Consider the following 15,331-nt stretch of genomic DNA (forward strand, 5'->3'; position numbering starts at 1 on the left):
TAACAGTCTCTAGACTACTGCCCAGATAAGGACTGCAGACCACCCCTACCCCACCCCCATTTCCCCAGGAGAAGGAAGGAATGAAAGAAGCCAGGATCCCAGAGGAAGCAAATGTTTCGTTCAGAGTTCTCTTGCGCTCCCCCGAACTCTCTCCCGTCTAACAGGGATCTTCCCTCAGTGACTTCCCCAGGACTTCGTTCAGCTCGAGGTCAGGCTCCCTCTGTAGCACCTTCTGCTGCAATTCCGAGTAGAAGTCGACCCCTTCGGAGACAGAGGAGAGGATTTTCTCCTGCAGCTGCTCTCGGTGGTAGAACTGGGACTGCATTAAGCATTGGTGGTGCTGAGACTCATCAGCTGTGAAGCTCCCATCGCAGCATTTCTGGTGGTTGCGTTTGAACTCCAGCACGGTTTTGGTGTACGTGTTGAGAGTCGTAACTGCGGAAGCCATGCAGCAAGTGAAGGAGGCCCAGGCCATGCTAAAGGAGAGGAAGAATGGAGAGCAAGGGTTTATTTCCCAGTTAAGCATAATAGGGAGCAAGGAATGGTGCTTGTATCTAGAAACAGGAGACGGAATCTCATGCTGTGGCAACAGGGGCCCCAGTCTAGGCAGGCAAAGCCATGCCTCCAATTGCTGCTTGATGTAGGGGTGCCGGCTCCGGGTTGGGAAATGTATGTGCATGTATGCGTGTTGAGAACAGCATTCTTGCACTGAACCCAACCCCTATGGTAAGGCCTGGTCAGATCTAAGCACAAATGAATTGCAGGGGCCAGTTACAGGGCCATGTTTGTTGTGGAAAACCCAAGAAGATATTTTGTTGCTTCCATTAAAGGTTTATGATTTTTATGGTGGAATTCATGGCTGAAGCCAAAGAGAGTCTTTGGTCAGCAGATACAACTGCACAAATGGTATAGAAGGAGAAAAAAATTGAACAGTGGGGTTAAAGGGCCAGGGAATGCAAGAGGTACAGTTTGTGCTATTTCTATGCAAAACTCAAAAGTACAAGCAGTGGACATTAACAACAGCCATAATGGTGTCGGTTTAAGCCCTGGTTAATGCAATTATATCTACCGTTAAATTCTAATGCTGCAATTATTTTTGCTCCAGTAAATCTTCTAGTCTTTGAGGTGCCACAAAACTCCTTTTTGTTTATAAGGGAGGAGGGCAATTCTAAAACCCATTAACATTTATTCTGCCATGGATTTACAATCCCTTGCTGTGAATGAATGTATAAAATTTTGAAGGAATTAAAAATAAAAGCAAATTATATCTCATGAAACTGTAGGTTATTTCCAAGGTTGTTTTCACGTTGGGCTGTTTAAAAAGCAGCAGTGGAGAGGCAAGCAGCAAAACTGTGCCTTGTTTGGGGAGACCAGACCCCTGGATCCAGCCCTCCCCATTAGGCATCCTACAGGATGTACCAACCAGACAGGGACTTGCCACTGTGTAAGAACAGACATATACTGCCATCCAAAGGTGAATGACCTTTTCCTTAACTTGTTCACTTCAATGGACTTAGAAGGCTGTAACTTTCTTTAGGATTTCATTGTTTTTCACTATATCAGATTACTCCATCTAGAGAGCATTTCCCGTCCTGTGAGCCCTGACACCAAAGTGGATTGTGAAGCCTGTGACAGTAGGTTTGTAGATTTCTTCAGGGTCTCTTTTTTAAACAGATCACCAAGCAAACTTGCCATTGTGGGTCATCGTACCAAAATGGTTGGGAACCACATGTACAGGAACATTGTTTTCAATAGCAGCAAGTCAAACATCCCTGGAAGCGAACCAGCATGGCCTGAAGGGGACAATACCTCCCGGGTTGTACCCAGCATCTGCCGTTGTACACACAGAGGTTCCATTTAGCATTCATGGCTATTAGCCAGCAATAGACTATTGTCTGTGTATTTGTCTCGTCCTTGTTAAAACCATCTAAATGACTGCCCTTCATCTCATGCTGTTAGGTACACATTATGTAAAGAAGAATGTCCTTTTGTCATTCCTAAACATGCCCTTCAGCATTGCCAGCTGATTATAAATTATACTATGCTACTATTACCAGAGAAAGGAATGTTCTCTCTGTCTCTCTGCCTCTCGCAACACCATTAATTATTTTGTAAGCCTGTATCACTACCATCAGCAGCCTGGCAGATAGAGTTTGGGGTGAGAAACAGAATGACTGCAGGACTGACTGGCCTCTGCCCCACTCAAATGTATTCCAGTAGTTCCTCTTTGGACCATTACATTCCCCCTCGCATGCACAAAAATGATCATGACAGAGTAGAAGTACAACCTGAGCAAAGCCCACACTGGGAATGCAACCATGAACAATGAGTGTAGGGTTACCAGCTCTAGGTTGGGAGATACCTGGAGACTTTGGGGGTGGAGTTGGGAGTAGGTGGGATTTGGGGCAGGAAGGGACCTCAATGAAGTATAATGCTACGGAGTCCACCCTCCAAAGCAGCCATTTTCTCTGGAGGTTTGAGCTCCTTAGTCTGGAGATGAGTTGTAAACCCAAGGGATCCCTAGGTCCCACATGGAGGGTGGCTTCCCTAAATGAGTGCCATGCATGAAGACATCTAAAGCTTGAATAATGTCCTGTGCAGAAACTGCAGTGGCAAATAGGAAGACATGCAACACTGGAAATGGAGCCAGTGGACACCCAAAGAACTGGGTGGCTGTTCCATATGTAACCTGTGACCAAGGTGTTTTCCACACAGAGATAGGCTTGTGTAGTTTGCCTGTTGCTGCTATAGCTGCTGATATGAAGAAGAGCTGGGTTTTACACTGTGCTTTTCACTGCCCGAAGGAGTCTCAAAGCGGCTTCCCTGTGAGGTAGATCGGTTGAGAGAGCTCTGATAGGTCTGCTCGGTCAGAACAGCTTGATCAGTGCTGTGATGAGCCCAAAGTCACACAGCTGGTTGCATGTGGAGGAGCAGGGAATCAAACCCGGCTTGCCAGGTTAAAAGCTGCCATTCTTAACCACTGTACCATGATGGCTTTCTATGGTGACAGGTTTCTCTGTAGTTTCCCTTGCACCAGTCCCTATAAGGCTTTTTTCAGGTTTGGATTTTTTTTTTTAAGTTGGCAACTGAATATTGTTGCAATACTTTTTGTATCAGGTTGTCTGCTTCCCAACTTTCTTTTTAAAAGAAAATATTCTAGTTCCTTTGATTCTAATTCTTTCCCCTCATATCTCAACCACAAAAGGTTTTTTTAAAAGAAGAGCTGAAAGCTAGGAGTTCAAAGAATACACACATTTGTCAGCACAATATAATATTTAGTTGCTGATTATGGTAGAAAATTGTCACTGCGGGGACACAGGCAGGAAGATGGCTGCCATATGGTTGGGACTGGGAGAATCTGAAGTTTCCCACCTTCCTGAGAGCTATCCAGGCTTTCCTGTGAGAAACCCTGGGAGGTCCAGAAATGCACCACAAAGCCATGGGAAGCAGGAAAACTGTTTCCCAACAGCATCAAATCCAATGCAAATAGGTTTTCTGGAAATTGCCCAGGATACCTCTGATGGAAAGGTTTATGCACCTCTAATTTTCTTTGACTCCTTACTATCTTCAAAGTTTGGAGGCAGTTTTGCAAATTATACAACTGAATTGTCAAACAAGCAATGGCCCAGAGTATTTAGCAAAATCCCTATTCCAGCTGCAAAAGTCTCCAGCAGTTGAGTAAAATGAAAGGTTTTTAGGTCTTTGACCTCATTAATGAGACAAGAGATGGATCATTGGCCCAGTGGCCACAAACAGAGAAGCATCCCAAGAATGGGTGTCTTCATGCTGGATCTTGTAAGGAAGAGATAATACTCCAGAGTGGATTTGGTAGCTGATGATAAGCTTTGCATTTAAGTTATAGACCACTGAATTGATGTCTTGAACAGAGCAGCTCTACATGAATGAAAATTGCTCTAGTTGCTAAGATGAGTTCAGAATCCATTTCTCTACACATTGTACTTACTGCCATACTGAGAAGTTATTCTCAAATTGTTCCACTACAGGGCCACATCAGGGTTTAGGGATAGAGTTGTCAGCTTTGAGTTGGGAAATTCTTGGAGATTTGGGGTTGGAGCTTGGGGAGGGAAGGGCCTCAGCATGGCATGATGCCAAGGAGTCCGTCCCCCAAAGTAGCCATTTTCTCCAGGGGAACTGGTCTCCGCAGACTGGAGATCAGCTGTAATTCCTGAAAATCTCCAGGCTCTGATTGGAGGTTGGCAACCTTATTTAGTTCAGGGGTAGAATGGATATACAGTCCCAAGTTCAGTCTGTGCAGTCTTTTGGTGAGAGGGCTTGGACAGATTTATGCCCCCAAACACCGGAGAACCCTCAGGGTAGTTAAGGAGCTAGATGGACTAATGGGAATGCCTTGCCATAAGGCAGCACCATATGTGCAACATATTTCTGTAAATAAAAAGGGCACATACTAGAAGGCCCAGCCATAGTCCCATGAGTGTGGTCTCCAGTCCTCCGGCCCCAGGTTAACAGTCGCCTGGAAAACTTGAGTGTACATCATGTGTGCCACCATCCCAAGCAGGCCTAAGAGGAAGCCAAAAAAAATGGTTATGCTTCTCTCACACTCTAAAGAGCTATTAGAACAATACACTATTAGAATCTGAAGATTTAGGAAACACTTCTCTAAAGCATCTGCTGGCATTTGCTCCTTGGGGTTCCTAGTCTCTTTCTTGGGTCCTAGTCTCCTTTTTCCTATTTATTTTCTTAATCTGATGTATTGAGAGTATTTCTGTATTCTTTTCATTGCCCTTTCTGTATTCTTCTCCTTTTCCTTTAAATTTCCAGCTGCTCAGGATAGTGAAAATGATTATTCTGTGTCCAGCCTTTATAATGTTCATAGGCCCCTTTGATTTCCGTCATGGAGTGACTTCCTTATCCATCAATCTAATGAGGATTTAAGTATCCACAAATGGGGCCATGCTAATAATCAGTGCATATAATTCTCAATGTGGCCCCATCTGTAGATGCTTAAATCCAGAGACTGGGGCCATAGACAGATGAGGCAGATCTTTTTATCACCCTGATAAAAGCCTCAGATTTGCACCAGACACTGAAAACTAACTGAAATATGCTTGGGCACTGCCCCAATCCTAGTGATGGAAGGAGTACCTTTAGCTTTAAGAAATGGAAATCCTCAGTGGGCTTTGTTTGGCGGTATTACCACCTATTAAGCCTGGGTTTCTATCATTAAAAGGCAGGGGGGACCCTTTCTAGGGTAGTTTTGGTCTCTGAGGGAGGACTCATGTGCCAGGCCTGACAGCAGCCCCCAGCCCCTTGATATCATTGACCTGGCATGACTCCCCAAGGCCTGGCTTCTTGCAACTACTGAACAGCGGCCACCCCTTAAAAGCCAGTGGAGTGTGGTGCTTGGAGTTTAAGACTAGGATCTGGGAGAACCAAGTTCAGATCCCTACTGTCTTATGAAAGCACCCTTTGGGGCAGTGACACCATTCAACCTACCTCACAGGATTGTTCTGAGGATAAAATGGAGGGGATGAGAACAACATAAGCTCCCCTCTGTGGAGAAAGTCTGAGGGGGTATAAATGAATAAATAGAGAATGTATACAATTGAAGATAGGAGATAGATAACAGGAGATTGGTTGAGGGCTGCCAGAAGGATGTAGCATGGGAAAGGGACACGGGAAGGAGCGTGCCTGGCAAATCCTTGCTGTTTCCTTCAGGCAACTGTGCCCCATGCTGGTTTGGCTGGCACAGACTCTGGGGATCGGCATAGCACAACACAGCCAGAGTTTCCTTTGGGGAGGGCTGCGGGGAGAGGTAAGAAGGGAAAGCGGATGGCAGGGGAGAAGGTGGGCAGGGGAATGGGAAGAAGAAAAAGAAGGAAAGGAGGGTTTCAGCAAAGGGAAAGAAGAAACTATGGGGGAGAAGAAATGGAGACACCCCTTGCAAGTCATTGTCGGCCCCCCACTTTTACTGTACCTTTTTAAACAGACAGCTACCTACCTGACAATACTGAGGAGATGGCAGCAAAGGCATTGAGTTTGAGCCCACAAACTGGGTTTCCTCTGTATATCATCTCCACCAAGAGGAGGATGAAACTAATGAACAGCAGGCTTATATAAACCATTTCTGATCCAAGTGACAGCCAAAGGATTCCTGTTGTGGACCACAGTCAGATGAAAGAAATCACTCAGCATTGTACATTTGGCAGAGCAGGTTCCCCTTCTCCTACTCTCATTAAACTAGTGGGGGTGAGGGAGAGTTTGGAATAGTCCCACACAATTGGTGAAATCCCCAGGATACGTATAGCTCACCGGCCATGAATGGGAGCCTGCCAGGAGTTTGACAGAACTTCCTGTTTGGACTTCCAAGCGGACGCTGAAAGCAGGTGGTTCAGCAAAATCCTGATGGAGCCCGGTAGGACACTGGAAAGCTACTTACCTGGTGGTGGGAGAGTGAATGTTATCTCACCTGTGACCTTCACCCTACTGCCTTAATGGGCTTGGCCACAAGCTAGGGAACTGGCCACCTCTGCTGGAGGGCTTGGAGGGTAGGCTGTGTGTGTAAAAATAAAAAGGGGGGGTAGTTGGCTGTGACATGGTATGTGGAGTCTGGGCTGACTTCTCAGCTCTTGCTCTTCTTTCCAGCCTACATGAGGCAGAACCACCATAGTAGGAGGAGGGAGTGAAAGGAGGGTGAAGGGTGCAGGAGGTGATCTCACTTCTGGTGACATCTCACTTCCCAAGGGCATGGCAGGGAGAGATGGCCAGCTGACATCCATTCCAGAGGTCCTTGAACTCTGAAAATGTATTTCAGGGGCCCCTCCACAGTTAAGAGGTTGAAAAAGGCTGGCCTGGTAGATTATGTCCAGGACTTCTTTACCATGTGTCCAGACAATAAATGTACTCATATACAGCTCTCAGCACAATTAAGGATACATCTGCCCATCAATCTCCAGTGTTGACGTATTTAGTTCCTTTACTATGATTGTTCGCTGGAATTAAACCCAAATGGTAATCATATAAATTCAGCTTGTTATTCCCATTTGGTTCTTGAATCTCTTAAATACTTTCATTATGCTGCATGTTAATTTACTGCTCACCTTCTACCTGTTTGCATGGACTAGTAATTTTCATTTAATTGTATCTGAGGAAATGTGTGTGCACAAGATCTCATACCTTGATTAAAACTTTGTTGGTCTTAAAGATGTCACTGGACACCAACTTTGTTCTGCTGCTTCAGACCAACATGGCTACCCACATGAAGAAGGATCTCTGGGCATGATGTAAACCTCTGATAATGGACTGGTGGAATGCTCTCCCTGGCAAGATCAGGGCCCTGAGGGACCTTGGAAAGTTCTGCCAGGCCTGTAAGACAGAACTGCTCTGCCAGGCCTAAAGTGAGTGCTGAAATCCTGACCTCCCTGTTCAAAAGGCCACCCAAATTATATCTGAGCCTATTTGACCTGTATCAACCCTCCCGCTGCAAGAACAGAAGTAGTTAAAATTATTTTAAGGGATCCATTATGCTTTAAATCTATGAAGTATTATAATATTGTTCTATTATTGTTTGAAATGTGGTTACCCACCTGAACCCCAGGGGAAAGTCAAGCTATAAATAAAATTGTATTATTATTATAGGTAAACATCCAAGGAAAATACTTATCAAATGCTGTTACCAGGCACCCATGCCTGAAATGCAAGCAACTGGAAAGAGCAGAATTTGGAATGGAAAAAAAAGGATGATTGAAAATGGGCTTTTATGTAGAAGCTAGGAGGACAGAAACTTGAAGAGAAAGAGAAAGGGCAAACTCCACCAAGCATAAACTCGACCAAATCAGATTCAGAATGGGGAATGTGAAAATACTTGGAGAGGATTTTTTTAAAATTATTTTTTTTGCAGATTTCTGCTTGTTGGTAATAAAATGTAATGCCTTTTCTGGACCTCTGGATCTTTACTTCAAAGTATATATGTGCTTTCACTGAAGTTCAAAAATGATTGATCAGCCGTATTTTCATTACTATTTTATACATCAAAATTAGGTCATTACAATATTGCTCTAGACTTCAGAGCACTGGATAAAGACAAAAAATAGCATATGCCCCAATGCATGCTTTGTATTGGGTTGCAAGACTGTACTGGTTCCTAAAGAATGAATGAGCAGCAGCAGCCCAACAAAAGAAACTTTTGTACCAACCTCTCTCAGCTGGTGGTGAAAGTTCAATGAAGCTGCGACATTTCTCATCTAAAATAAAATAATAATAATTGCAATAATTACCTAGGACATCATTGGCCATGGGCAGGTCAACGTGACCATATTTGTTCAAATAACCTGATAACTGTTTAACAAATTTTAAATATGTATATATAATTTAATTATGCGATCTGAAGAGAAACCAGAGTATAAATTAATTAATTCCCACCCACTTAGGAAACCCTTTCAGGACTGTCAAGAAACCACAGGGTTTCACGAAACCCTGGTTGCGAAAGCCTGCCCCAGGGGAACAGCGCATGACTGCTCAGTGTTCACTCAGTCAAACACCTCTGAAATGTGAAATTAATTAGAGGTTTCCTCCTAGCAGCTTTCTAACTATCTGCTTCTGTTTCATAGATAATTTTTATGCAGCTTGCATCAATGGCTTGTGTTTTAATACTGTGGTTCTTAATGGCTTATGTTTGAATATTGGAGTGGGACTCTGAGGAGGTGGCATAGAAATGTTCTAAAATAAATAGATGTTATCCTGAATGCCAAATACAATAATTATTCAAAGATGGGTTCCTGAGCAAAATTCACAAAACGGGAGAAACATTCTAACAGAAGGTGTGTAAGAGTAAAGGAATGGGATCTATTTATGCAAACAGAGAAATTGTAAAACAGAGCCCAGCCCAGGAATTTATTCATCTCTATCTGCATGGGGAAGCACTGAATTAGGGGAGCCCCCTGGTGTCTGGACAGCTTAGGCACAGTTTAAGTTCAACACTTCAGAGACTTTTCTCTAGAGTAGGGAAAGGAGGAGGAGATACAGAAGGCTCTCAAGTCCCTTCCTGTGAATGTTCAATTTACTGAAATACAGACGTAATTGGCTTACACAGATATACTTGGCATATGCAGCACATGGGTTACTGCTCTGGATGCCTGGCCATGGATCCAATTCATGCAAGAGTAAGTCAATTCAAGCAAGTCAGTTCAACAGGATTTATTGCAAAACTTAAGCATGCCTAGAATTGCCTGCTGACAGTGCAATCCTAAACCCATCCACTCCAGTGGGTTTGGAAAGGTGCAAGTGTGTATAGGACTGCTCTTGTAATACTCTAACTTCAGCCACAATGCCACTATCATTTGCTTGCCAATGCACTGGGAAGTACACCAGCAGGGCTTGTTTATCCATGTAGCCCTTCCAGAGGCTCCGCACAGTGCTTCCCCTCCATCCCCCCGATCATAGCCTCTCTCCTCCCCCCTTTTCTCCCTTTAAGAGAGACACTCCTTTCCACTGTGGGCCCCCCCTGCCCTCAGTCTGGCTGCTCCCACGTCAATTTTACTCTGCTAGGGTCCCACAAAGCCATAAACTGGCTCTGGTGCTATGTCCCTCATAAATCCTTAAACCACTCCTGTATACCAAGGAGGGAGGCAGGAAACATGGGGTGTTAATTTGTTTAAATGTGTGTACATTGATAGCTTCCCATTCCATTGTTCTGAAATCGAGGTAAAATGAAGCCCAAAGAACTTTAAAAAAGAGAAACAAATCAAGAAAGTTCCGAACTGGTCCAGTGGCAACCATGGCCTATGCAGTTGAGGAGACTGCCAAGTCTTTCTTCAATTTCATATTGGGTGCAGTTCCACACATTGAAATAATAGAGTTACGCCAGTGAAATCGTGTAATGCTAAAAAATAATGCACCTCCAGCCATTCCTCACATTCTGGCTCTCTGCTTCTTAGCAATCCTCATGCCTGCTTGAAATGGCGGAAGAGAGCAATGCGCTTTACATGTGACTCTCCTCTGCCTGTCAATCAAGCCAGGCAGCCGATCACCTTTCTCCATGTTTTAAAGGGCTTGTGGTGCCAGCTATTTTTTTTTAAAGTTAAACTTCTCCATTGAGACACCTATGCATCTGATCATAGATGCATAGTGATTTTTTAATGACAGCCCTTTTGGAATCATGAGCTTTGGAACTTTAAAAAATCAATCACAAGCTCTTTTTTGGGAGGGGGGGCTTTACAGAGGCATGCTTTGTGTTTTAACTGGATTTCAACCACATGTCCAGTCTGGACCTATGTAGCTTCCCAGCTTTTGGCTCTGTGGATCACACCCCCCAGAAGGGCCAGAGGGCTTATCGAAATTAAATGAACTTGTCCTCCCCATGTCCTTCCTGGTGACATTTTCTTCCCCTGGCAAAGCCAGTCTTTCCCTGGGTTCATTCCAGCCAATTCCTTGGTGTTACTCCTTCCCAGGCCTCAGCCCTGCCTTTCACTAAGGTGGTTTGCTGCTTGAGGAGCGACAAAATCAAGCAGCTTCATACTAATGACCCCACTCGATACTAAAACCCTTTGGTGAAGAGGCAGGGTGTAGGTTTCAGGGGGACTGGCTTTCCAGGATCTACAGGTTCCAGGGCTAGCCTTTCTCAGTGGACAAAGGCAGCACAGAGAGCGATGGTTCACCCTTCTAAGCCAATCAGCTCTGCTTAGGATCGCAGTATTGGAGAATTGCTCCCCAGCCACATGCCCTGTTCTCCCTCCCAAAACAACAGTTCCATTTGCTGAATCTGGGGGTGGTGGAAGGGGCCATAAACCAATCCTAATTTCCACTTTAAAGAGGCACCCTTATGCATCCATAAATCCTCCAAAACCTCTAGGCAGACAAGGAGAGAGGCTTTCCCCTTCTGACCCTGCCCTGTGAGTGGGGATGTTCTTGGCTTTCTTTTTTATCATTAGGGGATGGGGCCCTTTAGCGCCCACTCCACCAAGCAGACAGGGTGTTTATCTCAAGGGGGAAGACAACAGGGTTGTCAGCTCTGGGTTGAGGAATACCTGGAAATTTGGGGGGGGGTGGAGTTGGGAGTGGGGGGGGGATTTAGGATGGGGAGGGACCTCAGTGGAGTACAATGCTATGGAGTCCACTCTCCAAAGCAGCCATTTTCTCCAGGGAAACAATCTCTTTAATCTGTAGCTGACCTGTAATTCCAGGGGATCCCCAGGTGGGACCCTGGCATCCCTAAGGGACACGGGGGCACAGCCAAACTTTGCCCTCACTCCCTGCAAGCATCACAGCAGTCCTTCCCGCCACACAGAGGATCATTTATAAGACAGTTACCTTTATGGACCTTTGATACTAATAGACCCAAATTATATGGCTTAAAATATAAAGTCTAAGGTATATAAAATACAAGAATTAGGTAGTGGGTTGAAGACTTTGTTTGTATCCCTGAAAAAAAACCAATTAAGAAATAAGTTTACTGAGGAAGTAAAATACGAAAACAAGGCTTTATACCTAGGAATTCATTCTGAATAAAGCTTTTTGCCATCACCAGCTTGGGAATTTCTTTCTGTTTATACACAGAGGACCTCAGCAAAGCCTTTGCCCCTCTTCCTGAACAGGCCTCTATGGTGACGGCCTTTTGGAGAAGGGAATTAGGCACTGGCCAAAACCCCTCTGGGTCTCTTTTCCTCCACCACCATCTCCCAGTGTGAACAGATAGATCTACTCATTTCTCTCAGATCATGATAGGCTGGTTTGCACAGGTAACCTTCAGTCCCACCCAAAGAAGAATCCCATATTCCCCAGCTTTCCTGTGCACTGGCTCTGAAGCCCTGGAGCTAAAACCATTTCCACTCCGGAGTCCTTACCTGGTCCTTCTATGTTCTCCTCACAGGAGACCCACATGCCCGTATGGAAGTAGCGGAAGGCAAAGCGATCGTCCCCCGTCTCCCAGCTGTAGTGCACCACATCCTGGGCTGGAAAGGAGGAGTTATCCGTCCCTCCGTCGGGAGGCATGGGGACACCAATGCACTTGGTGGTCTTGCTCTTCCCACACAAAGGCTTGGGGACTTTCTGCGTTCCCACACACCAATAGCTGCCAAGCAGGGCTGTGGTGGAAAGGCTGAGGGCCAGCAGGTTCAGCACCACAGCCAGGACAGCGCGACGCCAAGGCAGGTCCCTCAAAAGCTCCATCTGCAAAGAACGAGCAGCCATCAGAGACTCCCTTAGTGCCCTGACAGCTCTGGCTTTTCGGCCAAACCCTGAAGACCAGGAACAAGGAGGTCACAAAATGTGTTTGGGAGGAATCTCTCCGAGGAGCTGGAGAAGCTCTGTTGCTCTGGCCTTTTCAAACTGCTTGCAACCAAAGGCAACAAGGAGTGCGTGAGATGAGCAATTCCCTGGAAACAACACCTTTGTGACAATATGCAACAAAGTGAAGTTGGAGCTCAGGGGCACCTTGAAGACCAATTCAAGGTAGAAGGCTTTTGGGTGCAAGCATGCTTCCTCAGATACGCCACTCATGGGAGCTGAACTCTCCATTCTAAGCTCCCTGAAGTGCAGCAAATGAAAGCAGAAGTTCAAACTACACACGGGCATTTTTACCCACAGTGGGGTGTTGTAGCTGGACTTGGTATGAGAGGCCCAGGTTCAGACCTTTGCTTAGTCATGAAATCACTCTCTCTCTCTCTCTGCCTAACCTACCTCACAGGGATGTTGTAATTGGGAAAGCAACTCGCCAGGTTTCCCTGCGCAACTTGGAGAAAGGCAGGCTGAAAATGGACCAGATAACATACCCAAGATGCATTTGTCCGATTGGACAGAGAAGGCCTGCTGTCCCCTGACCAGGTGTTCCCCTTAATTAAGACAGATTGGAATGCTGGCATGTTTTGAGTAGCCAGGAGCTGCCCAGATTGTGAACATGGCAAGGTGGCTAAGCAGCGATTAATTTGTAGCTGGTGATGCTGAACATGCCACCCTGCGTCAGAGGCCTAGGATCCCGGGGGAACTAACACCCTCTCATTTCACACTAATCATTATCACTGATCTAGATTGGAATCTCATGTCTATATCTATGCACTGAAATTCGAGATGGAATCTTTTATTTAATCTTTTATCTGATCGTGAGAACAGAATGGCTGCAAAGTCTCAAGTTGCATAAAGTGATCAAGAATATTCAGATGAGCAGGGGAGAAGAAAAGCGTGCTCAAGTGAACTGCTATTTCACATATCCATAGTCTATTCAGGCTGCTGTTTTTGTTTTTTTTTAAATCTCCCCAGATAGGGAGGTAAGAGGGGAGGGAACTGAGGGCTTCACTGGAGAGACAGGGTGGGAACCTTTGCACCTAGACCTGTTTGTCCCTCCCCTCTGGGCAAACTGTTCTGTGGCATGATAACTGAGGCTGGGGAAATGCACAGGGCAAGGTTAGCCTGGAGAGAAAAGGTTCACCCTCATGTATCATGGGCCCCACAGGGAAAGATAAGAATCCTAGGAAAAAGGGAAGACAGCAGGAAAAGAGGGAGAAATGGGTCCCCTGTGGCACCACCAACAGCCCAGGGTGGCTGCCACCGTGCAGAATGGGCCTAAGCCAATCAAGGGCCCCAAATTGGTTCCCAGTTTGACTGAGATCTGGGGATTAAGGTTGTCACTTGGAGGAGGGCAGGATGCTGTTCCAGTTGGCTGCAGAGGAAAGGACACACAGTAATGGGTTTAAACTACAAGTACAACGATATAGGCTAGATATCAGGGGGGGGGGAAATTCACAGAGTAAGCAGTGGAATAGGCTGCTTAAGGAGGTGGTGAGCTCCCCCTCACTGGCAGTCTTCAAGCAAAGGTTGGATACACACTTTTCTTGGATGCTTTAGGATGCTTTGGGCTGATCCTGCGTTGATCCTGAGTTGGACTAGATGGCCTCTATGGCCCCTTCCAACTTTATGATTCTATGATTTGGGTTGTTTAGCTTAGTGCATTGCTAGTCACATTCATACTGAATCTGAGAGAACTCTGACTCTAGTCATGTGACCTAGTAACTCTCAACATCCAGTGGCTCCCAAGAATGATGCACATGCACATCAAAAGATATGGCCAGCCAGTCCAGTGGGCCTTGATGTGCATTCTGAGGTAAACTGGGATCTGGACAGACATCGACAGTAGTTGCTCAACTGGGAGCCAGGTTTTAGACATGGCTCATCCGAGATAGATTGGGCAGGGGCTATTTGTGCTTATAAAACATTTAATAGAGAAAATTAAACAGAGGCATCCTCTTGTAGGCCCCTTTAACATCAAAATCAACTGGAGGAATTCTCCCCTGTCCCATGGTACAGACTTACCCTACCAATTGTTGTTGGAGTACTTGTAGTCTGCTGTGCAAACATTACTCTGTTCTATGTTTCTACTCCAAACCACCTTGAACTGACAGAGTCCCTTTCCAGTTCTCTCTTACACTCAGCAGTGTCCCATACCCCCCACTCTGTCATTGGCTTCCCCAGATGTCTTTTCTGTTTTGCATTCTTCAAAAATATCTCAGAAAAGAGACCCTGGAAGATATTTTTGCCCTAAGCCATGCAATCAAGACCCTTCCCAAGAAGAAGTGTGTTTCCTTCCCTTCCATTAGATATTTCAGAATCCATTCAGAGGTTTAATTGACTGAACAAAACCAGAAAATGGGACAGAAAGAATGGACGGGAAAGAGATGATGGGCCAAGTCTCAACGGAAATGTTTTCCTTCTGTGAGAAGAGTGCCCATGTCGGAACACACAGAGATGTCAGAATACAAAATCCACATGGGTTTTTGAGGGTGGAGGCCAGAATCTGTGCAGAATCCAGTAGTATTTCCTGTTCTTGCTCATGTGTCTTTCCTCAAAGTGCCACTGTGTTTGTGTTTGTAGTCTCTCTCTGCCCAGAAATCCCATGTGGAAGACCCAGGGTTAAATCATTCCAGAATCAGGCCAGAAGTAGCCGGAGTCAGATTTGGAGACAGTAAAGATGGCTACAAAGAAAAGAACAATTCTTTCTTCCAGAAACCTCCTCCTCATTACAATGGCCATATAACACATTTTGACAGCCCCCCCCCTCTCCCAGTAACATCAAGAACACCATTTACCTTTCTGGAGGCTTCTCCAGTTTCCGCAGCTTAACATACAAGCAGCATTGAAAAGGGGATTCGGAGGCAGCCCTCAGTTCCCCACATCTTCCAGCTAGGAAAGGATGGAAAGGAGCAAACTCATTCTAGCCCCCCACGTAGTCTTTTTCTCCTCCTCCTCCGAACTCTCAGCTCCTCTCTGGTTATTAAATGCTGTCCAGCCACTCAGCAGCTGTTTTGTGGGAAATGGACATTTCATAATCCACAATGCAATCACAGCACAGCTGCTCTGGGAGATT

At 45.5% G+C, this 15,331-nt stretch overlaps 1 protein-coding gene across 1 annotated transcript; it reads right to left on the bottom strand.

The window, feature by feature from the left end:
• Positions 1-79: 79 nt before the first annotated feature.
• Positions 80-12,144, bottom strand: GSG1 (germ cell associated 1). The gene is made up of 5 exons (XM_077339263.1): positions 11,820-12,144; positions 8,175-8,222; positions 5,981-6,133; positions 4,428-4,539; positions 80-476 (listed from the first exon to the last, which is right to left on the bottom strand). Exons 1-5 carry the CDS (start codon positions 12,142-12,144, stop codon positions 158-160), a joined length of 957 nt encoding a protein of 318 aa, XP_077195378.1. The 3' UTR covers positions 80-157.
• Positions 12,145-15,331: the final 3,187 nt, after the last annotated feature.

The sequence above is a fragment of the Paroedura picta genome, chromosome 5 (genome assembly GCF_049243985.1).
Source record: "Paroedura picta isolate Pp20150507F chromosome 5, Ppicta_v3.0, whole genome shotgun sequence".
NCBI lineage: Eukaryota > Metazoa > Chordata > Lepidosauria > Squamata > Gekkonidae > Paroedura > Paroedura picta.